The sequence below is a fragment of the Gossypium hirsutum genome, chromosome A01, assembly GCF_007990345.1.
Source record: "Gossypium hirsutum isolate 1008001.06 chromosome A01, Gossypium_hirsutum_v2.1, whole genome shotgun sequence".
NCBI lineage: Eukaryota > Viridiplantae > Streptophyta > Magnoliopsida > Malvales > Malvaceae > Gossypium > Gossypium hirsutum.
Genome location: NC_053424.1, coordinates 95,223,210 through 95,250,404, shown reverse-complemented (window position 1 = coordinate 95,250,404; position 27,195 = coordinate 95,223,210). Strand labels below are relative to the sequence as shown.

The following is a 27,195-nucleotide window of genomic DNA, read 5'->3' as shown; positions in this document are numbered from 1 at the left end:
TTTTTCCAATATGATATACTTTAGGACTCTAATATTAATTAAAAGTAGAATTTTATTTCATTTATACTCCACAAGTGGACTTAAGAAACTACCAAGTGTCCTTAATTGATATACTAAAAAAAATAAATAAATAAGAAACATGAAGGTTTCTTAAGTCCGCTTGTGGAGTTAAAAAACTCCATCACCAGTTTATCAAATAATAGTATATTTAAAGCAGATCATCTATACATTTTATTATAGATTGGAGAAACTATTTTATGGACCCTTCTCACCACATCATTTATAGTCCTTTTCCAATTATTTAATCATTATGATTCTTTTCTAATTATTTAATAATATTTCAGTAATTTTTCCATGATTAATACATAATTTTACTAATTTTTTTACCCATAACCTTAAAATCTTGAATCTTAAACCTTAAGCCCCGAACCTTAAATATGAATCTTAAATCTTAAACTTTGAACCGAATTTAAACCCCGAATCTCGAACCACATTCTTGGATGGTGCATCATCGTATCTCAAAACAACACCCATACAGTTTTCTTATATATATGTGTAAAAATTTCTCAGAATTCTTTTAAATGATCTTAACCGACAAGAAAGGTATGCTGCCTTTCATCAATCCAAATTAGTAAGCGGCTTCTAAGTGTATTAAAGAGAATGCAAGTTTTACTTTTTCTATCATATGTCACAGTTAGCTAATAGTACAATGAATGTCGCATGAGGGTTTCTTCATGGCTTCATCGGTTATCCCAACCACCAAACTCCCTAACCTTATACAAAGCACATGTCCTAATACTGTACTTCACAATTAGATGAATAATCGATAAGCTTCTTTTCTAGAGGTTTTTATGTTCATTAACATATTCATCAGTGGAGCACCTGCATTCGTGGCTCCTTGAGTACTAAATGATCCCATGCTTAGACTTACTATTCCTGAAAAAACCTGCCTTTTGCAAGTAAATTAAGAAATCTCTTTATGGGTTCCTATGCAAGGAAACAGCGTTGGACTGAAAAGGACACGTAATCTCAAAGCAGTAGAAGAGGAAGACGATGGCGATTGGGAAGCACCAAAACTGAAGCCGAAGAGAGAGAGAGAGAGAGAGGTATGATCGTTGAAGGGTTTTAAAAGTGGCTTGAATCAATGTGAAAGAGATGCTATTAGATTCCCCAAAGTTTTATAATCTTGTCTCCGAGATAATATGGACAACCATCCATGAGTTCTAGAGAATGTTCATTTTGATATTGTTGCAGTGAGAAGGGTGATTGGGAAGGGCAGAGACATCTGTGTCAAAAGACTCCTTGTTCATCTCTCCAATGCCTCAAAAGTTACACATTGAGTTTGTGTTGTGTAACCACAAGCTCTAATGTATTTGCATCCATCTTCCCGCACTACTTTTTTTTGTGCTTTTCTTAAATGTACCCAAAAAAGAAAAAGAGAAGTTGTATTTTGATATCTATATGTATATCTATCTAATTTTTAATTTTTTTTTATATATAAGTGTGAACACCATCTTAATTATTAAAACTGAAAGACCAAAATAAGTCATTTTATTATTTTATTTAAATTTAGATTAATTTATATTTAAAAATAGAGTTCACGTTATATATATATATTTATACATATTTAATCTACTTCAAAATGAATAAATTTAAATATAAAATTTTATTTAGTTTATTTAAATTTTAAATTAGTAATTGTTCTCTATTTAAGTGTGTTCGTAATCAATTTAATAAAAATAATATAGAGTTCTTATAATTAAGCCATTAAATTCTAAAGTTTTAAATTGATTTTTTGATAAAATTCGTTATAAGAAAGTTTTTTTTAACGTTAAATAGTTTGTGAATAAAATTATATTAAATGTATATATGTATGAAGGAATAGTTATATAAAATTTTAAATTAATTTATTTAAATTTTAAATTAGTAATTGTTGTCTATTTAAGTAGGTTAATAATTTAATTTAATTAAAATCTAGTTCATTAACTTATAATTAAGCCATAAAATTTTAAATTGATTTTTTTGATTTCATAGATAACATTTTAGAAATAATAATTTTATATAATATAATCTATTATATTATAATTATATTCATCATGTATTATCTATTAACTATTATGAAGTTGTTGACTATTAAAAAAATAAAAATTGAATTAAATATATTAATCCTTTTTTATAGTTTATACAAATACTTTAATAATGATTAGAAATATTTGTATTAACATTATATTTGATTAAAAAAACAAGTTATATATGTTAATTATATGTATTATTTTAAATAATTTTATTAGATATTTTTTTGATTTACTTCATTTCATATGAGTGTAGCATCACTATTTCTAGTCTTTATTATTGGATATAATGTTTAGAACTACCCATAGTCTCTCTTCAACCCTTAAAAAAGAGGATAACACTTCAGTGCACTTGAACTAGCATCTTCTTACACTAACAATAATACCAATGTCAACTGAACTAATACTCAATCGATTAAAAATATAAAGTAAAATTATATAAATTTGTTTATGAGATTAGAAATTAGTCATAGAGAAATATTTTGGGCCTATTGGGTCTGTAAAAGCTTCAAAACCTAGGTCTTGAACTGGGCACTCGTAAACTCGAGCCCTCTAAAGAAAGCACTGAAAAACCCTAGAATCAGATTCCTATATATTCTTATACCTTCCCCATTCTTTTACTTCCTCTTTTAGGCGGCAGAAGCAGCTTAGGCAACCAGTTCGCAGCCATGGTACTCATTTTTCTTTGTTTATATTTTAATTTCTTTTTATGAAATAATATAACACTAAACTCGATTTTTCTTTGAATCGTTTTTTTTTTCAGGTGAAGTATTCGAAGGAGTCAGATAATCCCACCAAGTGTAAAGTCCCACTTGTTCCTTTATTTTTGAGCATTTTACTTTCTCATTGTGCCTTTTTTTTATTTTTAAATGTGGGAAACTGATGATGGTTTGTGTTGTTTTTGTGCAGCCTGCAAGGCAAGGGGCTCTGATCTCAGGGTTCATTTCAAGGTATTACATTCTTATTTTGATATATTTTGATCTGATTCTTGACATAAAGTTACGGGCATTGATTTGCTTGTTGTTTAAGAACCTTTGTCTGTTCTATACGGTTAAAGATACGATAAATCATGTGAAACTAATGAATAGATTGGTGCTGCCGTTTTCTTGAATGCATAACCAGTCCTATTATTGTCGTTAGCGAATAATTGTAGCATCTAAGCAGCTGCTGTACGGCTCTTTTTTATTTTCATGCTTGTTTGGGGGAGGATCTTTAGGTTATTTTTGGTTATATTTTTAGGATGTATTGTTTATGCTGTTAGATATTTTCTTTTTCAGCGTAGTATTAGGATTCCTAAATCTGTTGGAAAAAGCAGGGTCTTGTTGCCTTTTTTGAGTGAGGCTCTCGTAAACTTCAGGAAAATTACTTGCATTGTTATGGGGTGAACCTCTGGATCTTCTTGGTGAATGAAGGCTCAGTAAATGATGCCTCATTTTGTAGTGCTTTGGGAAGACTAGCTTTTGGATTAGATATGGCACGGGATTGTGTTCGATTGTTCTTTGGGGTGTCTTGGCGTTTGTTGATATTCTGTTGCCCATTTGGTGATGTTTTTAATTAGCTGGTGGTCATCACTGAGTCTCACACCCTATTATTGCTCTATAGAACACAAGGGAGACTGCGTTTGCTATCAGGAAGTTGCCTTTGGGTAAGGCTAAGAGGTATTTGGAGGATGTTATGGCTCACAAACAGGCCGTACCCTTCAGACGCTTCTGTGGTGGTGTTGGACGTACAGCTCAGGCAAAGAACAGGCATTCTAACGGACAAGGTCGCTGGCCTGTAAAATCTGCCAAATTCATTCTAGATTTGCTGAAGAATGCTGAGAGCAATGCCGAGGTATGCTTACTCTTTTGGTTTTTTGGCTTTTTGCTGTTACTTGGTTTTTTTAGTTTCCGTTTGTAACAAATTGAAACTAACTTGTCAGGTCAAGGGTTTGGATGTGGATGCACTCTATATTTCTCACATCCAAGTTAACCAGGCTCAGAAACAAAGGCGTCGTACATACCGTGCCCATGGAAGAATCAATCGTATGACTTAGAACCATGAACTTGTAATTGTTTGTAGTGTATTTTATCCTTCTATGTTAATAAGATGGTTGTTTTGGCAGCTTACATGTCTTCTCCTTGCCACATCGAGTTAATTTTGTTGGAGAAGGAAGAGCCCGTTAAGAAAGAGGTAATTTATAACTAAACTTAAAATCTCCTTAATGAATGGAAACTATGCTGCTATCGTGTTGTTTTGTTGAAAATATGTTGTTCTTTCAGCCTGAGACTCAGTTGGCAGCTAGCAAGTCGAAGAAGTCCCAAGTATCTGTGTAGACGGTCAGCAAAAGATTGAAATTTTAGTCGATGAAGGAAGTTGTATCTGGGAAATGATTTCTGTCTTACTCTGCGAGTAAGTAGTTTTGATGTTTATTCAAAGTAGAAAGAGTTGTTAGATGTCTTTTGAAACCTTGTTTAGTCAAATGTTATTGATCTGAGATTCATGTTGGAGATTTTTGTTTTAATCCATGATTTTATATGAAGTTATTTTGTTGAGGAAAATAATGATGAGTGTTCATTGCCATAAACCATAATTAGGGAAAAAGGGATTAAAATTGCAAAAGGTGGTTGCTTACTTCTCTCAAGATTTAGCCATGGATTTCCAAAAGTTAGACTACTTTCTGTTGGCAATGAGTCTAAGATCAGCTTGGAAAAAATTGTTTGCTGATAAATTCGAAACTCTTTTACTGGCTATTTGTTCCGCCCATAAAAAGTAAATGAAAAAAAGAAGATTTAGAATTTATGAATAAAAGAAATTTATATAATCTTCTCCCTGATAGAGGAAAGCCTAAATTTGATATTTAATGTATATTTACTATAATTTAGTCGACAATTAGATTTGCTCATTTAAGTTTGATTCGCGAGATAGACTCTTAAATAAAATATTGAGGTTTTGCACAAGTTTTATGAAAATTGGTCATTTAGATTTCACCAAAAAATAAATAAAATTTGGTCATTTAATTATTTATACGCAAATTAATTTTCTTGCTTGTGGTATGTTTTTGCTTTTACACCACAAATTCGAGGAAAGAAAATGGAAGGTTAAATTTTGAAGTTAGTCCCCGTACCTGTGGATTTGTGCAGATTTAGTTATTTTATTTTATTTTAATTTGTTCAAAATTGGTCTCTCTTTTTATTTACTCATTTCCAGTCCTTCTGTTAGCTTTTTCTATTAATTTTATTAAAAAATAGGTAAAATTACAAATTTAGTTTCTCAATTTTTATAATTTTTGTCAATTTAACTTTTATTTTTTATGCTTTAATTATATAAAAAAAAACTTAAAAATTTATCGGACTTTCTCAAATGTGTCAACAAATTAGAGATGAAAAAAAAAAAACAAAACTTGCTATTAATCATTTCTACAAGAATTTAAGCTGCAATTCTCATTTAAATATTATAAAAAATCATAAGAAATTTAGTATTAATGAATCTAGTAAATGATATTGTGATGAACCCAATTTTCACTAAATCTAAGTAACTTTGATGTATGTTAAGAGATATAGTATACTTGCAACTGACAAGCTGGCGAAGCACTTGTCTCTCCAGGTCTTGGGGTATTTTATATCTTAGAGATATAATATAGGATTTTGTTTTCTTGCTTGCCTTTACTTTGATTGGCCATGTCTTGTCTTCGTCACTTGGAAACTCAAAATAAATTTTCATGTTTTATGCCAAATAGGTTGTCCATCATCTGAATCAATGTTATACACTTACTCTTACTCCTTTTTTTCCTATCTTTATATTGTTGACACATTTGAGAAATTTTTTGACTAGTCTTTAATCTTTTTAAAATTTTAATATCTTTTTAAATTTTTTTAATATTTATAAGAAAAAAGAAGTTGGGGTCATAAAAGTAAAGGTTGAAGAATTAAATTTGTAATTATACTTAATTTTTAAATAATGTTAACAGTAGCAAAAGGATCAAATTTTGAGTAAATAAAAGTAGGATTAAATCCGCACAAATTGATTATCATTATAATTTAATCAAAAAAAAAAGAAAAAAAAGGGTAAAACATGTCACAAGTTTTTATACTATTCACAAATTTGGTATTTAGTCTTTATACTTTTATTTTTAAGATTTTATTTTATTTTTTTTTACTTTTTTAGATTTTAAATTTAGGTTCAACTATTAATACTATTAAAATTTTTTATTGAATTTATTGTTGTGACATTGAAATTTAAAAAAAAAACTCAATAAATAACAATATAATTAAAAAAACTATAATAAACTTGAATTAAATAAAATAATTATAACAATATTAAAAATTAAATCTGAATTTTAAATTTTAAAAAATAAAAAATAAAAATCCTAAAAATAAAACTACAATAATTAAATTTCCACGTTATGGCATATTTTAACTAAGAATAAAACAGCATAGTTGCATATAGTTTGGAACAGTTGATCCAACGGCTGTTGTATCCAATATTGCTTTTGATCGTGTGGCCATGAAATATCGTAAGTTGCCAATATATATCAAAATATGAAGTTTAATTCTTAACGTACCTGCGCTTACGCTTGTTCTTGACTTCCACTTTCAGACATCTTCTCCCTCTCTTCGCTTCTGATTTCTACTTTCAGGTAAGTTTTACTCCCTCTTTCGCAGTTTAGAGCTTTACACTTTCTAATTGATTCAACCTCTTTTTTTATTATTATCAATTTCTCTGATTCCTTTCATTTGCTCCTTGATCGAATTTTAAGATTTATGGAAGGGATTGGGCATTCGGGCATGATTTTAGGTTTATTTTCTCCGATACCAAACCAAGTCCTAATGTTTAACCTTTATGTTTTGATTATCAATTTCCTAATCTCACTTTTGCTTTTACCCCCCTTCTGATCGCTAATCATTTACCTCATCTTATAATCAACAATTCTTGCTAACCGAACAACATTCTAGGGCTTTGGTTTAGGGATCTTCGCTCCCAAGTCACAATCGATGATCTCTAGGGTTTAATAAAAAACGGACCTGTAGGAGAACCAGTTTGGCGTTCCGGATCCATGATACCTGCAATAGTAGTGAAATTGGAAATAAAGTGAGAAAAGATAAATGAAGTCTTTTAGTTATAGTCTGGTTAGTTAATTGGTTTGGTATTTGTTTATGGTGTTAATACTTGGACTTCGGCTTTATGTTGGTTTTGCATTGTTGTGTTGGGTAGATGGATTGGCAAGGGCAAAAGCTAGCAGAGCAGATAATGCAGGTGATGCTATTGGTATTTGCAGTGGTTTCATTTGGTGCTGGTTATGTGTTGGGATCATTTCAGATGATGATGCTCGTATATGCCGGTGGTGTGACCCTCACCACTTTGATTACTATTCCAAATTGGCCTTTCTTCAACCGCCACCCACTCAAGTGGTTGGATCTAAGCGAGGCCGAGAAGCATCCCAAGCCACAAGTAGCTGTGAGTTCAAAGAAGAAATCCACCAAGAAGTAGGGTCATTTTGGTTTCATCTTAGCATCATTAGAAAGTTGCTAGGGGTATGAATTGATGTTTTCTGCTTTCTTTCCATCTAGTCGGCTAGGTTTCTCAAAGTTTTTGAACTATAATAAGCAATTAGTTGAAGAGAACCCCTTTATGCATCTCTTTATCTTCCTTCTTTTGCCTTGATCAATTAGTTGAAGAGAACCTTCATTTGCATTTATTCTCCTTCTCTTTAATCTTGATGCTTCTGAGAGATATTACATCATTGATTTGCTATCAAACGCTGGAAAGCCTCTGTTTAGCTGGCTGCAGAAGAGTGTATACCAAACAAGACTTGACAAATCCCATTAGTGTCAAAGACTTGAGAGGCTAGTGGCAAGTGGGCAGATCAAGTTCACATTCTCTTTCATGGAAAGAAAAAAAAAAGTTAGGAACCTTATCATTTACGCCACAAAGTAAGAAGGCAATGAATTTTCTACTGGTTTTCATTCTTTGTTGCGCTTACAATTTGGTCGTTTTCTAAGTCTAGGTTATCGTCATCATTAAGTTCATCTAATATTGACTGGTTAATCTTTTTGCGTGATTGCCTCCTATGTTTCTTTGGTTCCAGTTGAGGTTCAGCTTGCTGGACGCCCATAGCTCCCACCGTGTACCTGCAAATGACATTCTAAATTTCAGAAGGAAATGGAAATGTTCACAAGTTAGCCAGTCACAAAACTTAAACAATACATAGGATGAGAAGTTGGGAAAATACCAAAATTGAAGGAAAAGAAGAAAATAAGTTGCGTTCTTAAATTATAAAAGCAAAGTTGTGGTAAAATGGTTGAGTTAATTCTTAGAGATATTTGGTTATGCAAGTTCTGGATGAAAGATACTGGGTTGTCATAAGCATATCAACTTGAAGAATAGAATTTAACATATTCTAGATCTAGGCATTTCTCACTAAACTATCATTTCAGACTGTAGGAACTGCTGCAAGTATGAACAGGATATGAAAAATGATCCCTTATTGCAAGATTTGTAATTAAATTATCTTTTTAGAGAAAGAAAAAGAACATCGGACAATTTCCATGATGAGTTAAAACAAAATTATACACATTTAACATAACTTAGCAACTTTATTAGTTATTACTACAGAAAAGGATTAATACCTCTAATTGAAGCATGTAAAGTAGAAGATTGTCAAAATATTAATAAAAAATTAAGACTCCTAGATTTCTTTTTACCGGTTTGTCTTGGCTCTTTTTGATTTGTACGTCTATTGATTATATATGGAAGTATGAAAAGACATTTTCTTTTGAGGCAATAACTTTTCAAACTAGAGCCAAATGCATATTAGAAATTGATGCAGTTCACATAGAGAGTGAAATGCAACAAATTGTGTATAATATTACAGCCGACAAGTCGACAACATTAGGAAAAGCTTGTGCAAGAGATTGCCTTGTCACTTTCAACAAATTAGGTTGGCTAGACCTAGGTGTATCAGCAAGATAACCCCCTCCTGATAGTGAAAGCAAAGAAACATGTCGACTGGTATGCTTTCCTCTACCCTTGTTGAAACCTCCCCAACCCTCTGGTTTTCAAACCAGTTATCTTCTTCAAGGGCATCAGAAGAACGATGATTACTTCTCAGAACATTGATAAGGCTTGATTTTGCAACTCCACTTAGATCCACAACTACATTTGTTTGATTCCTTGAGTAAAACGCAAGAGATCAATGCCCTTTTTAGTCTCAACACTGCAAAAAAGTGGTTCATAACCCCAGCATCACAACCTCTGTTTCCATGCAATAAGAGTCTGCACATACATTTCATAGTTCCAATACGTAATTTGCAATGAAATTGAAAGCTACACACAAAACATTGCTTTGAGTAGTAGAGCTAGGGGTGAGTGTTCGATCGAATCGAATCGAATGAAAAAATTTCGAGTTAATCGAGTTGATGAATCATATTTTATCATCCTAATTTGATTTGAAATTTTCTCGAATCGAGTCGAGTGAGATAGAATTCGAATCGAATCGAATCGAATATATTTGTTCAAGTTAAATTTTAAAAAATAATTGTGGGTCCTTGTTACAACTTGTCAACCATCGTAATAAAATTTGTCCACCGTAATCAATTTTTTTATAATCTTTCATCACCTCATAATTTATTTATTAATCTTTTATATACGGATTAGCTTCTTTACTTGCTTAATTGTTTCAATTATCTTCATATTCTTGTCACTATATATTTTGGAATTAAAAAATATATTAAATGTAAAAATGTGATTTTTTAATAAAAGTTATTTTAAAGATAAAATGTGAAATTAATACTAATATAAAATTTTAACACGAATATTTTATGGCATCATTAATAATTCAATTTTAATATAAATATTCAATATGACTAAACAATTCAATAATATAAATAATATAAAATGTGAAATTTAATTTAATAATATAAATAGTAGATATAAATAAAATTATTACTATTTATGTTGGATATTTTTTGGATAATTTTAATTTTTTATTTGGGAGTAAAGAGTGAGAAGTAAAAGTTTAGGGGGAAAATAAAAAGTTTTGGAGAGTAAAAGTTTGAGGGAAAGTAAATAGGGGAGTAAAATTTTGGAGGAAAAATATTAAAAAAAATAAGGGGGATGAGTTTGGGGTAGATGGGAGGTGGGATGGGAAGTAAAAGTTTTGGGGGGAAAGTGGGAGGGAGTAAAAATTTAAGGGGAAAATAAAAAGTTTTAAGAGTTTTGGGGAGTAAAATTTTGAGGAAAAGCAAATGAGAAATTAAAATTTTGGTGGGAAATGGATTTTGAGTAGATGGAGGGTTGGGATAGGAGGGAAGTAAAAGTTTTGGGGGAAAAGTGAGGAGTACAAGTTTTGAGGGAAAAATAAAAAGGTTGGGAGTTTGGGGTAAAAATGTAAAATATTATAGTTTGATATTCGAATTATTCAAGTTATTCGAATTCCAAAACTCAACTCTATTCGAACTCGAAATTAAAAAAAAATTCGAGTTGACTCGAATAATTCGATTCGTTTAACTCAAAATTTGAATTTTTTTCGATTTTTTTGAATCAAATCGAATTTTGCTTATCCCTAAGTAGAGCATCAAGATTTGAACCTCTTTATCAACGAGTTTGGTTTTGTTGAAAGCAAACATAAGGGGTAAGTCAGTGGACTGGGCTTCAACTAAGGATCATGTAAGCATAAAAGGTGGGTTGTTATGTAACGTCCGTTTTTCAGTGGTGTCGGGAACAGTAGTTTTGGAGCCATCAAATTCGACGAGTAAGTTCGTAAATATTATTATTTAATATTTAGGAGACAAGTGTGATTTCTAAAAAGGTTTTTGATTTGATAATTTATGTTATATAAGTGATTTATTAAGTTCAAGTGGTTTTAGAAAATGAGGTATTGGGCCTTATTTTTAATAAACCGAGCCGTGAATATTTTTATAAATATTTACGGAGTGTCATTAAGATGGTATTAAAGTTTCGTTAATAAATTTAAACGTTTCGATAGTTAATTAATTAAAAAGGACCAAATTAAAAAAAAGAACCTTTCCGGGACTCCGTTCCCGTAAATCGAACTTGCAAAAATATTTACGAAGTTAGTTGTATAGTTAATTAGGTTTCGGTTAAGTGAATTTGCTTGAATTAAAAGTAATTATATATAAGGACTAAATTGCATATAAGGTGAAAGTTGAATTATAGATTAAAGCAAAATTAAAGGGACTAAAAAGAATTATGCCATTGCCTTTAGTTGAGGCCACATAAGTTGTAATATAATATATATTGTATAAAATATATTTACTTAATTGTAAGTGTATATATATTATATTATTATAATAATAAAATAAATAAGTAATAAAAGAAATAGAAAAAAAAAGAAAAGAAAGCCAAAACAAAAAACAGAAAGAAAAAGAAAGAAAAGGGGGAAAGAAGGAGACGAAGGTCTAAGGGCTTCAAAAGTTTTTAAGTTCAATTGGTTAGTTAATTTAGTCCCATTTTTTTTGTAATTTTTATGTTTTAAGAATCCTGGTATTAAATGCTACTCGACTCATTTCAAAATTTTAGAAATCATTGAGTTTTTAGGTGTTATTAATGTTTAATAATTTTAGTGTTAGAGACTAAATTGATAGAATTTTAAGCTAGAAACGAAAAATGATTAAATTGTAGAACAAATAGTAAATTTTGTGTAATAGGGACTGAATTGTGAAAAATTCAAAATTTAGGAATTCATGTGAAAATAGAGAGTTGAATTTAGTCTAAAGTGGAATTTGCATGAAAATAAAGAATAAAATTAGTCTAGGTTTAGGGACTAAATTAGAATTTAGACAAATGTTGATTAAAAAGTTGAAATATTCAATATGAAATTTAAATTGTATTGTATTGATAAATTTTAATTGTTTTAATTCCATAGCTAACGTCGTACTAGAACCCTCGACTAAAAAGAGGAGAGATAAAGTCGATGAGGAATAGCTCAGAATTTCTGGTTTGTATTTCTAAAATCTGAATTTAGTTGTTAAATGTTATAATTTAATTTAATGTACATGGTAAGTGTTGAGGTGAGAATTTTTGTATTTTACAATTAAAATGGATTTATTTAGTATGTGATAAATTTATTGAATTTATATTGATTGAATTGGTATATATATTAAATATATTGATTATTTGAATTGAAATGAATATTGGTTGTATTTAAAAAGTGAAATTAAACCCTATTAACTATATTGGGCTGAGTCGGATATAGATGGCATGGCATAGGACTGGAAGAGTTTAGGGATTTCTTCGACTTCGAGTCGATGAGACACTAGGTGTCAATTTACTATTTCGGATTAATTTGATGAGGCACTAGGTGCCAAGTTATTTCAGTTTAGCCGATGAGACATTGGGTGTCAAATTATTACTTCGAATTATCCGATAAGGCACTGGATGTCAAACTGGTATGTTTTGGTTGGATCCGTGTATCCGTCCGAGTCCGATTTGTGTTAATAAAGTTTTATAATTGATATTGAAATGGTATGGTATGTATCGAAACCTTTTTTTTGAACAACGGGGATCGACTTTATATTTTGAAAACAAAACGAAAATTAGGAGTCGCCACCGATCTTTATTAGGTGTGATCGGATCACCTTTGTTTTAATAAAACATTTTAGTTTACTAAAACGACATTTTTGATCTACGAAACTTGAGAGAACGGGTTCGGGAGTCGATTACGTGCGAGGACGGGTTAGCACCCTCGTCACGCCCAAAATTGGTACCTAATCGATTAATTAACGTCTTAAAGTTGAAAGTTGAAAAAAATTTAAAATACGATCTTTATGAATGTTTGGATAACTTGAAGTGGATATTAAGATTCTCTTGTTTCGAAGAAATAAAATATCACATCCAGCACGTAGGACACGACATTTCGAACCTTTGATACCAAAATCATCTCATAATTTCCAAAACTTATGCATTGAAATTTTAAAAGGATATCCGGTCGTTCGGTCAAACGATAAATCGAAACCCAGCACGTAGGGCACAATTTCTCGAAATTTCTAAACACGAAATATTGCCTTTTTTTGAAGAAAAAGGCAGACGGGATTTTAAAGGGATGTTTGATTATTTGATAAACAGAAAATCGAAACCCAGCACATTAGGGCACGATTTCCTGAATTCCCAAACACCAACCATCGCTTTTGTTTTAAAGCTTAGAAAACGCGGACGAAATTTAAAAGGAAAATCTGATTATTTAGACAAATAAAAGATCGAAGCCCAACACATTAGGGCACGATCCCTCGAATTTCTAAACATCAAACATCGCCTTTGTTTTATAAAGTCGACCCAAAATATATTAATTTGACTTGAAATGAAATGGAATCATGAATTTCGAATCAATAAGTTGAAAATTGCAATGCGACGATTATGAATGAAAGGCGAAATTACAAACATGGAATAATATACATGGACAACATATTACAAATTATTGAGAAATACAAACATGAAAACCAAAACACGCCCAATGATAATAATCTTACCACATACACTATTTAACTTTTCTAAATAATGATTAAATAAAAATCTATTTAAAAAAACTTTTAAAAGGTAATAAGCAATGTTAAAACAAATAAACTTGAAATCGACAATGTAAAACAAACAATTTAAAAGTAATTAAATTATATGTATATAATCAAATAATATATGCAAAAATTTGCAATAAATCATAAAATAAATAAAATAAAAATAAATAATACATAAAATATAAAGTTTAACATATAAATGAACTTCAAAACAAGTATCATACAAAGAAATTTTAAAATTAGTGCTACACAAACAATTTAAAACCAAAATTTATACATCAAAATACAATATAAATTATGCACATAAAAATTAAAATGTATGCTCATGTAAGAGTTTTAAAACAAATTCTGTACATATAAAAAAAATTAACATAAATTATATAAATACAGCTATATAAAAATCTATAAAAGAATATATATGAATAACAATTTATATAGTATAAGATCAATGATTACATAACATAATTCGAAATAAGGCTTATCAACCATTAATATATAAAGTGAAGCACTTAATATAAATAATACATATATAAAATAATAATAGATGAGAATATTTAAAAAAAATAAAAAAATATGTGCAGTGAAATAGGATCTTAAAAAGAAATATTATATATAAATAAATTTAAAAGTAAATATAAATATAAATATATGTTCAAGAATAAATCAGAATAATGATTCCAACAATATATATTAAAACAAATAATAAATTTATAAAGAATTAATTAAAATGAATAAAAAAAACAAACTTAAAAAGGAGTCGATTGAAATAAAAATAAAGTGAAAAAGATAATTTACAAGCAAATAAAACTACAAAACATCATTAAGGACCATAATACAATGCGCGCAAACATACGGGGATTAAACCATAAATATTCCAAAATGTGAAACGCAACGTTTAGGCGCGGATCAAGTTGAGTTTAGGCGCAAAGTGTAGGGATAATTTAAAAAAAATATAAACAAGGCCCAATTGAATGTCGGCGCAAAAGGGAGGGACCGATTATGGAAATATACCTTTACCGTAAAAACGCGTGGATCCTGAGGGAGATGGATTGGGTCACGGGTCAGAGGCCAAAACGACGTCGTTTTGGCCTCTGAGTCTAAACCTCAAAACGGCGCCGTATGTATGAGCTATATAAGTCAAAATTTTTGCTCCAAAATTAATTTAGCCCATCATTTTAAAAAAAAAACTTCACAAAATTCTCTCAAAATCTCAGACCCAAATGCAAGTCCCTTTTTTATCCCTCTTACCCTAAAAAAGGGGGAATAAAGACTCGACCCACACCTCTTTGACCTCTCGTGCGCCTACTTCGAGGTGTGAACGGAAACCCGAGGGGTTTCCGAAGTCTTCACGACGGAGGGAACCTTTGATGATGACGATGCACAAAGGGGGCGGGTGAGTTTTCCTTCTTATTCTCTTTATTCTTTTGTTTTTTTAAATCGATTTGAAAATGGAAAATAGATAAATAAATAAAAAGAAATCGAAAAGAAAAAAAAGGGAGAAATCGAGATTCAAAATCAACCTCTTTTTTGATTTTTTGCTTTTTGATTGCTTAATAGTCCGTGAAATACAATTTTTTTGTATTAAAAAATCCCCCCTTTTACATTCTTGGTCTCGGGCTTTTATAGCCGAGAACATATATTGTTTATTATTTCCATACTATTCCTTTTGTTGTTTCTTGCTCTGTTGTCTGTCGTGTTTCTTCTTTTGTTCTTTTTACAGGCGCACAAAGGGGTCAATGGAGGCGGATATTCTGGCTTTTTGTCGTTTTGGCACGAGGAGGGCAGGCCTCGGGCGCTGAACGTGCTGGTGAGGCACGTGGGGAGCGGCGTAAGGCTACTAGGGTTCTTGACCCTTTTTTTTGCTAAAAATGTTCAGCTTTGGGCTATTTTGGGCTTGTCCTAGTTTTGGGTCAAATTGTAAAATTTTGGGCTTGTATAGACTGTTAAAAACTTGAACTTTATTTGGTTTTATTTCTTAATAATAGGCCGGGCAAATTTGGGCCCGTATAGCTGCCCCTCTTTGCTCATTGTCGTGTAACAGGAATGAAGCAAAGACTATAAAAGGGCCAATTTTGCCTGGACCTGCTGAGTCTCAACTTCTCTTGGCGCCTCTTTTCTTCAAGTAGCTTCATTCCAATCTACTGTATCCTCAGAGGTATAGGAACTGTTGCTTTGATCTACTCCACTGCAATTACTCGTAGCTTTAACCTGTTAGAGGTCCGTAGCTTTAAATTATAGCTTGATCTGCTCTATTGCAACTACAAGGAGATAAGATATGCTTTCTTCAGTCTGTTCCACTACAATTTCAGGGAAATAAGACTTGTAACTTCAACTTGCCCCACTGCAACTTCAGAGGGATAATGTTTGTGGCTTCAATCTACTCCACTACAACTTCTGGAAGATAATATTCACCATCTTTGATCCGCTCCACTGCAACTTCAGGGAGATAGGACTCGTAATTTCAACCTGCCCCACTGCAACTTCAAGGAGATAAGGTTTATAGCTTTAACTCTACTCTATTGCAATTTCAAAGAGATAAGATTTGCTATCTTTGATCCACTCCACTACAACTTCAGGGAGGTAGGATTGGTATATTCAGTCTACTCCAATGCCATTTCAGGGAGAAGAGATTTGTAGCCTCGATCTACTCTACTGGAACTTCAAGGAGATACGAATTGTGGCTTTGAGCCGCTCCAATACATTTCAGGGAGAAGAGATTTGTAGCTTCGATCTTCTTCACTGGAACTTCAAGGAGATACAAACTGTGGCTTCGAGCCGCTCCAATGCCATTTCAGGGAGAAGAGATTTGTAGCTTCGATCTACTCCGCTGAAACTTCAATGAGATAAGAATTGTTGATTTCAACTTGCTCCACTACTGCTTAGGGAGATAGGATGGTGGCTTAAATCTACTACACTGCAACCTCAGGAAGACAAGATTCACCGCCTTCGATCTGTTCCACTACAACTTTAGGGAGACAAGATCTACAATCTTCAGCCTACTCCACTACTGCTTAGGGAGATAGAATGGTCCATCCTCAATCTGCTTCCTTGCTACTTCAAGAAGATAAGACTTCACTCTTCAACCTGCTCTCTTGCTACCTCAGAGAGATAAGGTTGTGAATTCACCGATGTTGCTACGATGTTCTCTAGAGACATGATCTGTAGAATCGGTTTCATGTATCTGTGCTTATGCCAAATAATTAAGATGTTATGATCGAAATGAATCAAATGCTCCTAACCAGATGTGATGCTTATGTCAAATAATTAGGATGATATGATCGAAATGAATCAAATACTCCTAACTAGATGTGTTATGAATGATATATGAATGCAGAAATGAAAATGATCCTTTTTTAAAAAAAAATGCTTAATATATCATTGCTCATTGTTCATCAGAGCCTTATCATTGATGTATTATGCTGCCATCTTGTTCAACTGGCATTCTTGACAGAAAACCCAAAGAAACAATCACAACCCTCTCAGCAAGCTTGACCCACTGTAATTTCAGAGTCCTTTTTGCTATATCTTTTGGGACATAGAGTGTGTACCTTCCACTGCAACTTCAGAGGAATAAGGTTCACTATCTATTCTGCTGTAACTTGAATGTATAAGATTTGTATAATTTTCAATCAATTTGATCTGTTGCACCATTCCCTGGGTGTAATGACCAGATGTATATGCTTGATATTTGCATGAATACAGAGTATCATTTTTCATTTCCCGAGAGTGACCCTTTTTACACTTGGGTTGACATTGCTCATTATTCATCGAGGTTGCGTCACCGACACAATATCTTGTTTTTTCGTGCAACTGAAATCTTTTAACAAAGAATCTGGAGAGATAGCCACAATTTTAGACTCCTCTCTTTCAAATATTTCCAATACTTAGGCTTGATGAGTTCTAAATAATGGTCCTGTTTCAGGTTCCTATACTGTTTAGAAGCTTCCAGAGTAATATGCAAAACTTTTTTTGTGAAAGTATTATTGGTCCACTAATCGTTATTTCAATGCAAAATGCTTAAAAAAGATCATAACAATGGACCGGAAGGAAATTGATTGGGAGCATAGCTCGAGATGAATAAATTAATCAAAGATTGCAAATGCAATAAGAAGGAAATTAACTCAAAATGAATAAGTTAATCAAAGATAGCAATGCAATAAGAAGGAAATTTATTGGGACATATCTTGAAAAGAATAAGGTAATCAAAGATAACAAATTCAAAATGGGTAAAATGGAAGCTAGGTGCCCCAGATATCACAGTTTAAGCTTCTCTGTACTAGCTTCTTGAAGACTATTTTGAGCTCAATCTGTGTTTAGGGGATTCGGAGTACTTTTTCAATGCCTCAAGACGTAGCATACTTCTTCATTATTAATTCAGGCATAGCAAGACTACTGTATGCCCTACTTTGATCCAAATTTGAGCTGCCCTTTTCGGGTTTTCAATTCAAAATTCCCTTTAGTCTCAAGACGCCCTTTGCGGGTTTTCACCATGGCCTCTCCTTTTTTTTTCAAGGCGCCCTTTGCGAGTTTTCACCTTGGCCTCTTTCTTTTGGGTAGAATACTCCTTGACTGGATTTGAATTCACCGATATGAGCAAATCTTTGCCATCCATTTCAGTTAACATCAATGCCTCTCCAGAACATGCCTTCTTTACTATATAAGGTCCTTCCCAGTTTGGCATCCACTTTTCTCTGAAGTCCTTTTGTATAGGAAGGATCTTTTTCAATATCAAGTTCCTCTCGTGGAATTCTCTAGGATGAACCTCTTAATCGTAAGCTCACATCGCTCATTGGACCATGACAGATGGCTTTTAACCTCCTTTCTTCAAATTCAACTGATCATATTAGGATTAGATCCGTTTTGCCTTATCTAACTTCAGCTCTGATAAGACTCAAAGACAAGGAATCTCTTCTTCAAAACTATTTTTATCCCATAAACTAATGAAATACGCTGCCCTGGCGAAGGTCTTGGCCAACGTTCGATGAGCATAGAGAGTAAATGGTGACTTCTTATGCCAATATTTACAAGTCTCGGTCATCTTCCTCATGATCTTTATTTTTGGTTTTTTTTTTGCCTTTGCCTTTGCCTTTGCCGCACTGCAATATAGCGCCTAATCTTTGAACAGACCACAAACTTTTGACATTGTGCAGTTGTGTTAGACATGATCTTTTCTAGCATTCTTTGTTGGAACCTTTTTTTTCTCCTTTTTTTTTGGAATTTGATGACTGTCGACTTAGTGACATTAGCATATGAAACAACTTTTACCCTTTTCGCAAAGTAATCGATGACCCCTAAAGATAAATTGATATCGATTAGAAGCTTTTGACGAGATCAGCCCCATAATATCCATGCCCCACATATAGAAAATTTGTGAAGAAATTGAGGTGGCATAAAAGTCTTGTCTTCCTTCGTTTGACATTCATGTCTTGACTGAGACAATCCCCTTTCATGGTGGATCAGCAGTGCCCGAATCCTCATGATTAGTCTAGCTGACGTAAGACCATAAGCATGTGTCCTTCTGACGCTCGTATGGACCCCTTTTGGCATCCATAGGCTTTAGTAGCCCAGGCATATCTTGATGCGATCATGTGAAAACATCTTTGAATTCTTGGAATGAATCAATAATGTCTCGCTTTATCTTTGTGATGATGCAGACTCCGATGTTTGCCTCTTTCTCTTGTCCTAGGCTTACTGTCCACTAACTTTTGTAAGATAGGATCTGTTTTCATCTTACTCTACCATCATTAACAAATCAGGAGATATGTTACAATCTCTGTCATCTTCCAAGTCCTGAGATCCCTCAAGACATATCTCGCTCAAAAGGAGATTTTGGGTCAATAGCAACATCGCTTATGTCGTTGATATCTAGGGACCTATTGAAGGCATATGCCAAAGAATAAATGATTCTAAGGGTGATTATTTGTATGGTATGATCATGAATGACGAATAAATGAATTTTTCAGAGAAAGTCCAAAGAACAAAAGAATCTAAGAACAAATATTTGCACAGTATGAAATGGAAAAACAAATAAAAGAATATTTGTTCAAAAAGATGCATTTTATTGAAATAAAGATTTTGGGCACAAGCCTATTTCACAAAAGGATTCTTATTGCTTTTAGGCTTAAAGCAACAAACGTGTTTTGAATATTACTCTAGATTAGCTCTAAAATAAAGGGATCTCTTCCACAGTCCCATTGTTCAAAACACTCCTAAGTATGCAAGGGTTTGGAAACTTTTATTCCCCGGTTCCCTCTTCAGATATGTGATTCAGATTCTCCAATATTCGTTCCAGGCTTTTGACTTGTTCAAGGTATCGTAGCTCTTTTTCCCTCACTTTCAAATATCACATTTACTGCATTGTCAGAGCGATTAGGTTTTGAGGAATCATCGAATTTCACAATTCCCATTTGAATGAACCTTTCGACCAACTTTTTAAATGTAGTGTAGTTTTCGATTGAGTGACCCGTTATTCTCGCGTGGTACTCACATTGAGCATTCTCATTATACCATTTTGGGAACGAAGGTTGCACGGGTTTTGATTAGAACAGAGACAAAACATGCACATCAAAGAGATTTTGATACAACTCCTTATATGACATTGGGATGGGTGTAAGCCGGAGCCTTTCTGTATTCAGCCTCGAGTTAAATTCCTGCCTTGAAGAGCCTTGATAGCTAGTGGTTGCAATCCTCGGCTGGCCTACGTTGACCAATTTAGAAGGCATGCTCATGATGTTCACTTCACTTTCGCTGTTTCTCGGGGTTGACCTTTAGCGCTTTCTCCCACATCTATCTTCTCACTCCTGATTGCATTTTCAATTATCTCGCCGGACATTACTATATCTGAGAAGCTCATGGTAGCGTTTCCCAATATATGGGTAATGAACGGGGCTTTCAAAGTATTGACGAAAAGCATCATAGTTTCTTTCTCCAAAAGAGGTGGCTGGACTTGTGTCGTTACCTCTCTCTATCTTTGGGCATATTGCCTGAAGTTCTCATTTTGCCTCTTTTCCATATTCTGCAGTGTAATTCTATCGGGCGCCATGTCTGTCACGTGGCCATATTGCTTCATGAAAGCCTGTGCCAAGTCTTTCCATGAATGAATTTTGGCACGGCTTAGTTGGCTGTACCATTTTACAACTGACCCAATCAGACTATCTTGGAAGCAATGAATTAACAGTTGATTGTTATCAACGTAACCTGTCATTCTTCAGAAAAACATCGTGATGTGAGCTTCAAGACAACTAGTCCCATTATACTTTTCAAATTCTGGAGTCTTGAATTTCGGCGGGAGTACTAAACCTGGAACCAAACTGTGATCTTTGGCATCAACCGCGCAATGGTAATCAGTATTCTCCATTGTTCTAAGTTTTTCCTCCAACCACTTGTATAGATCTTTGAGTTGTTTTGGCAGTTTAACCTTAACTTTTTCTATTTCTTCCATTCTGTCTAGATTCGGAACTACATGACTGGTTGGACTGTTCCTTGGATTGAAAACTGAGCCCGTCAGGTAGTTCACGGGTGCTGAGGTACCGGTCTGATGTTGGGATCTGATAGCAGTAGGTGCACCTTGCGGACATGTCTAATCGTTTGTCGGGGTAAAACCCGGAGGGTACAGAGGCTCCTCATTGTCCTCCCCAGCATTGATCATGGAGTTTTTTCCTTTTTCTAGCCCTTTAGTCAATAATTGGGACAACTGATTCATCATATTCTTTTGGGACTCTAGCATTTGGTCCCTCATATCTTGCTGGATCCTTGCCAGTTGGTTTTGCATTTGGATTTGTAACTGGTCTTGCATATCTCTTTGAAGTTGTTCAAGTCTTTTCAATCTTTGATCCATATCTTTTATCTTTTCCATGTACTGTAAAGATGCTTAGTCGTTTGACCCTTTGTCGGTTCCCAGGTTAACTGAAATAATTTTACCTAATTAGGGTCTTTTTGTGAAAATCCAATGCAAATGATGCAATGCAATGCAAATGCATGGAATGAATGCAAAAGAAAGAAAGACGTTGATTCTGAATACAATTCCATTAAAACAATTTTTCTAGAAAACAAATTACTTTACATAAAACGGATTACATATGCGGCCTTTCTCTCATATTCCAAGCAAAGACACCTGAATTCTCCAAAAAAATGTCCCTATTAACTCCTTTTTGCTTGATCCAGGTCGCTACTCATTGATCATTTATCCTCGCGATACTCGTCAGCTTCTTTAAGAAAGTCGAGACATGACGGCTCTCGAATAATCTTTGTCAGCTTGAATCCTTGGGCAATGAAACAAAGTTTTGTATTACTCTATTAAATATGCAGCCTTGCCCTCATATTCCAGGAAAAGACACATATCTCCTCTTAATATCCGAATGTTATGGTCGAGTTTTGCGAATTTTCCAAAAGATGTCTCTATTATTTCCTTTCTGCTCGATCTGGACTGCGGCTCATTGGTCACTTATCCCCGCGATACTCGTTAGCTTCTTTAAGACATGACGGCTCTCGATTAATCTTTGTTAGCTTGAATCCTCAGGCGATGAAGCAAAGTCGTGTATTCCTTCATGAACTATCAGCCTTCTCTTGTTGTTTACTCGGACCATATTCAAACAACCGTATTATAATCCACTTTATCAAGAAATCTATTTTCTCATGACAAGCTCTTCTATTTAGCAATCGAATATGAATCAAAACCTTCTTTGTATGATGATGTAATGCAATGTAATCATAGAAAAAACAAAACAAAATACGTTAGTACAAAAGAAATAAACAACAAAATAGAACACTTATCTGGGTGACCACTAGGGTTTAGCGTGGCTCTACCTAGGGTAGGCTCCTAGGTCTCTCTATATGTGGTTCGGTTCTAGAGTAAGGGTACCTGAACCAGCAGATTTCTCGATCCTCACCCAATATAGGCTCGTATGGACCGAGTTCAGTTTAGGGGAATATATTTCCCTATGGCTGCATGGAGATGAAAATCTCACGAAGACATAGGTACAGATGTATCCCGAAAGCGATCCACTATCCTACTCGTAGGTGAAAACCTCACGAAGGTGGTTTCTCACTCCCACTTAATAGGGTGTAACCGTGCGGTCATGCAATGCAATGTGAAGGGATATACAAAAAGCTCGAAATAAATAAAGAAAATATGAATAAAATGATGAAGATCGTAACATAAAACGGATGAAATGCAATGAAAGGATCGTATATTAAAACCAAATTTTTAATTTTGACAAAAAGATAAAAATTAATCAACTTGTGGCTTGACTCACTTATTTGGTTCCCCAGTGGAGTCGCCAAGCTGTCGAAACCTTTTTTTTAAAAAAAAGGGACCGACTTTATATTTTGAAAAGAAAACGAAAATTGGGAGTCACCACCGATCTTTATTAGGTGTGATCAGATCACCTTTGTTTTAATAAAGCATTTTAGTTTACTAAAACGACATTTTTGGTCTACAAAACTTGAGAGAACGGGTTCGGGAGTCGGTTACGTGCGAGGAAGGGTTAACACCCTCGTCACGCCCAAAATTGGTACCTAATCGATTAATTAACATCTTAAAGTCAAAAGTTGAAAAGATTTTAAAATAAAATTTAAAATACGATCCCTCTTTATGAATGTTTGGATAACTTAAAGTAGATATTAAGATTCTCTTGTTTCGAAGAAATAAAATATCACATCCAGCACGTAGGACACGATAGTTCGAACCTTCGATACCAAAATCATCTCATAATTTCCAAAACTTATGCATTGAAATTTTAAAAGGATATTCGGTCGTTCGGTTAAACGATAAATCGAAACCCAATACGTAGGGCACAATTTCTTGAAATTTCCAAACACGAAATATTGCCTTTTTTTGAAGAAAAAGGCAGAGGGGATTTCAAACGGATGTTTGATTATTTGATAAACAGAAAATCGAAACCCAGCACATTAGGGCACGATTTCCCGAATTCCCAAACACCAACCATCGCTTTTGTTTTAAAGCTTAGAAAACGCGGACAAAATTTAAAAGGAAAATCTGATTATTTAGACAAATAAAAGATCGAAGCCGCGATGAAGCAAAGTCGTGTATTCCTTCATGAACTATCAGCCTTCTCTTGTTGTTTACTCGGACCATATTCAAACAACCGTATTATAATCCACTTTATCAAGAAATCTATTTTCTCATGACAAGCTCTTCTATTTAGCAATCGAATATGAATCAAAACCTTCTTTGTATGATGATGTAATGCAATGTAATCATAGAAAAAACAAAACAAAATACGTTAGTACAAAAGAAATAAACAACAAAATAGAACACTTATCTGGGTGACCACTAGGGTTTAGCGTGGCTCTACCTAGGGTAGGCTCCTAGGTCTCTCTATATGTGGTTCGGTTCTAGAGTAAGGGTACCTGAACCAGCAGATTTCTCGATCCTCACCCAATATAGGCTCGTATGGACCGAGTTCAGTTTAGGGGAATATATTTCCCTATGGCTGCATGGAGATGAAAATCTCACGAAGACATAGGTACAGATGTATCCCGAAAGCGATCCACTATCCTACTCGTAGGTGAAAACCTCACGAAGGTGGTTTCTCACTCCCACTTAATAGGGTGTAACCGTGCGGTCATGCAATGCAATGTGAAGGGATATACAAAAAGCTCGAAATAAATAAAGAAAATATGAATAAAATGATGAAGATCGTAACATAAAACGGATGAAATGCAATGAAAGGATCGTATATTAAAACCAAATTTTTAATTTTTGACAAAAAGATAAAAATTAATCAACTTGTGGCTTGACTCACTTATTTGGTTCCCCAGTGGAGTCGCCAAGCTGTCGAAACCTTTTTTTTAAAAAAAAGGGACCGACTTTATATTTTGAAAAGAAAACGAAAATTGGGAGTCACCACCGATCTTTATTAGGTGTGATCAGATCACCTTTGTTTTAATAAAGCATTTTAGTTTACTAAAACGACATTTTTGGTCTACAAAACTTGAGAGAACGGGTTCGGGAGTCGGTTACGTGCGAGGAAGGGTTAACACCCTCGTCACGCCCAAAATTGGTACCTAATCGATTAATTAACGTCTTAAAGTCAAAAGTTGAAAAGATTTTAAAATAAAATTTAAAATACGATCCCTCTTTATGAATGTTTGGATAACTTAAAGTAGATATTAAGATTCTCTTGTTTCGAAGAAATAAAATATCACATCCAGCACGTAGGACACGATAGTTCGAACCTTCGATACCAAAATCATCTCATAATTTCCAAAACTTATGCATTGAAATTTTAAAAGGATATTCGGTCGTTCGGTTAAACGATAAATCGAAACCCAATACGTAGGGCACAATTTCTTGAAATTTCCAAACACGAAATATTGCCTTTTTTTGAAGAAAAAGGCAGAGGGGATTTCAAACGGATGTTTGATTATTTGATAAACAGAAAATCGAAACCCAGCACATTAGGGCACGATTTCCCGAATTCCCAAACACCAACCATCGCTTTTGTTTTAAAGCTTAGAAAACGCGGACAAAATTTAAAAGGAAAATCTGATTATTTAGACAAATAAAAGATCGAAGCCCAACACATTAGGGCACGATCCCTTGAATTTATAAACATCAAACATCGCCTTTGTTTTATAAAGTCGACCCAAAATACATTAATTTGACTTGAAATGAAATGTAATCATGAATTTTGGATCAATAAGTTGATAATTGCAATGCGGCGATTATGAATGAAAGGCGAAATTACAAACATGGAATAATATACATGGATAACATATTACAAATTATTGAGAAATACAAACATGAAAACCAAAACACGCCCAATGATAATAATCTTACCACATACACTATTTAACGTTTCTAAATAATGATTAAATAAAAATCTATTTAAAAAAACTTTTAAAAGGTAATAAGCAATGTTAAAACAAATAAACTTGAAATCGACAATGTAAAACAAACAATTTAGAAGTAATTAAATTATATGTATATAATCAAATAATATATACAAAAATTTGCAATAAATCATAAAATAAATAAACGAAAAATAAATAATACATAAAATATAAAGTTTAACATATAAATGAACTTCAAAACAAGTATCATACAAAGAAATTTTAAAATTAGTGCTACACAAACAATTTAAAACCAAAATTTATACATCAAATACAATATAAATTATGCACATAAAAATTAAAATGTATGCTCAAGTAAGAGTTTTAAGACAAATTCTGTACATATAAAAAAAATTAACATAAATTATATAAATACAGCTATATAAAAATCTATAAAAGAATATATATGAATAACAATTTATATAGTATAAGATCAATGATTACATAACATAATTCGAAATAAGGCTTATCAACCATTAATATATAAAGTGAAGCACTTAATATAAATAATACATATATAAATAATAATAGATAAGAATATTTAAAAAATAAAAAATATGTGCAGTGAAATAGGATCTTAAAAAGAAATATTATATATAAATAAATTTAAAAGTAAATATAAATATAAATATATGTTCAAGAATAAATCAGAATAATGATTCCAACAATATATATTAAAACAAATAATAAATTTATAAAGAATTAATTAAAATGAATAAAAAAACTTAAAAATGACCCGATTGAAATAAAAATAAAGTGAAAAGAATAATTTACAAGCAAATAAAACTACAAAACATCATTAAGGACCATAATACAATGCACGCAAACATACGGGGATTAAAATCATAAATATTCCAAAATGTAAAACGCCGCGTTTAGTCACGGATCAAGTTGAGTTTAGGAGCAAAGTGCAGGGATAATGTAAAAAAAATGTAAACAAGGCGCAATTGAATGTCGGCGCAAAAGGGAGGGACCGATTATGGAAATATACATTTACCGCAAAAACACGCGGATCCTGAGGGAGATGGATTGGGTCACGGGTCAGAGGCCAAAACGACGTTGTTTTGGCCTCTGAGTCTAAACCTCAAAACGGCGCCGTATGTATGAGCTATGTAAGTCAAAATTTTTGCTCCAAAATTAATTTAGCCCATCATTTAAAAAAAACCTTCACAAAATTCTCTCAAAATCTCAGACCCAAACGCAAGTCCCTTTTTATCCCTCTTTCAAAAATCAACTTAAACCTAAGGGTGAAAACCCTAAAAAAGGGGGAATAAAGACTCGACCCACACCTCTTCGACCTCTCGTGCGCCTATTTTGAGGAGTGAACGGAAACCCGAGGGGTTTCCGAAGCCTTCACGATGGAGGGAACCTCCGGTGATGACGATGCACAAAGGGGGCAGGTGAGTTTTCCTTCTTATTCTCTTTATTTAGTTTTTTTTAAATTGATTTGAAAATGGAAAATAGATAAATAAATAAAAGGAAATCGAAAAGAAAAAAAAAGGGAGAAAATGAGATTCAAAATCAACCTCTTTTTTGATTTTTTGCTTTTTGATTGCTTAATAGTCCGCGAAATACAATGTTTTTTGTATTAAAAAATCCCCCCTTTTACATTCTTGGTCTCGGGCTTTTATAGCCGAGAACATACATTGTTTATTATTTGCTTACTATTCCTTTTATTGTTTATTGCTCTGTTGTCTATCGTGTTTCTTCTTTTGTTCTTTTTACAGGTGCGCAAAGGGGTCAATGGAGGCAGATATTCT

General features: G+C 33.0%; 2 protein-coding genes, 1 non-coding gene and 1 pseudogene across 4 annotated transcripts; 3 read left to right on the top strand and 1 right to left on the bottom strand.

Annotated features, from left to right (window-relative positions):
* The first annotated feature begins 2,426 nt into the window (after nt 1-2,426).
* Nucleotides 2,427-4,593, top strand: LOC107916629 (60S ribosomal protein L17-2). The gene is made up of 7 exons (XM_016845943.2): nt 2,427-2,743; nt 2,836-2,872; nt 2,982-3,022; nt 3,675-3,905; nt 3,994-4,096; nt 4,177-4,244; nt 4,334-4,593. The coding sequence occupies exons 1-7, from the start codon at nt 2,741-2,743 to the stop codon at nt 4,385-4,387; spliced, it is 537 nt and encodes a 178-aa protein (XP_016701432.1). The 5' UTR covers nt 2,427-2,740; the 3' UTR covers nt 4,388-4,593.
* LOC121207165 (small nucleolar RNA snoR74) lies at nt 3,378-3,507 on the top strand. The gene has a single exon (XR_005902279.1). It is a non-coding gene; the product is annotated as a small nucleolar RNA snoR74 (small nucleolar RNA).
* A 1,981-nt stretch (nt 4,594-6,574) lies between the features above and the next one.
* Nucleotides 6,575-7,749, top strand: LOC107916724 (probable signal peptidase complex subunit 1). Of its 2 annotated transcripts, XM_016846080.2 has the most exons (3): nt 6,612-6,690; nt 7,007-7,142; nt 7,266-7,749. In XM_016846080.2, exon 3 carries the CDS (start codon nt 7,266-7,268, stop codon nt 7,539-7,541), a length of 276 nt encoding a protein of 91 aa, XP_016701569.1. In that variant the 5' UTR covers nt 6,612-6,690; nt 7,007-7,142; the 3' UTR covers nt 7,542-7,749. The 2 variants fall into 2 exon arrangements, with proteins under 2 accessions (XP_016701570.1, XP_016701569.1); XM_016846081.2 differs by lacking the exon at nt 7,007-7,142 and having other exon boundaries at nt 6,575-6,690.
* Nucleotides 7,750-8,707: 958 nt separating this feature from the next.
* The window catches only part of LOC121215979 (small ribosomal subunit biogenesis GTPase RsgA 1, mitochondrial-like), a 45,716-nt pseudogene continuing 27,228 nt past the window's right edge, over nt 8,708-27,195 (bottom strand).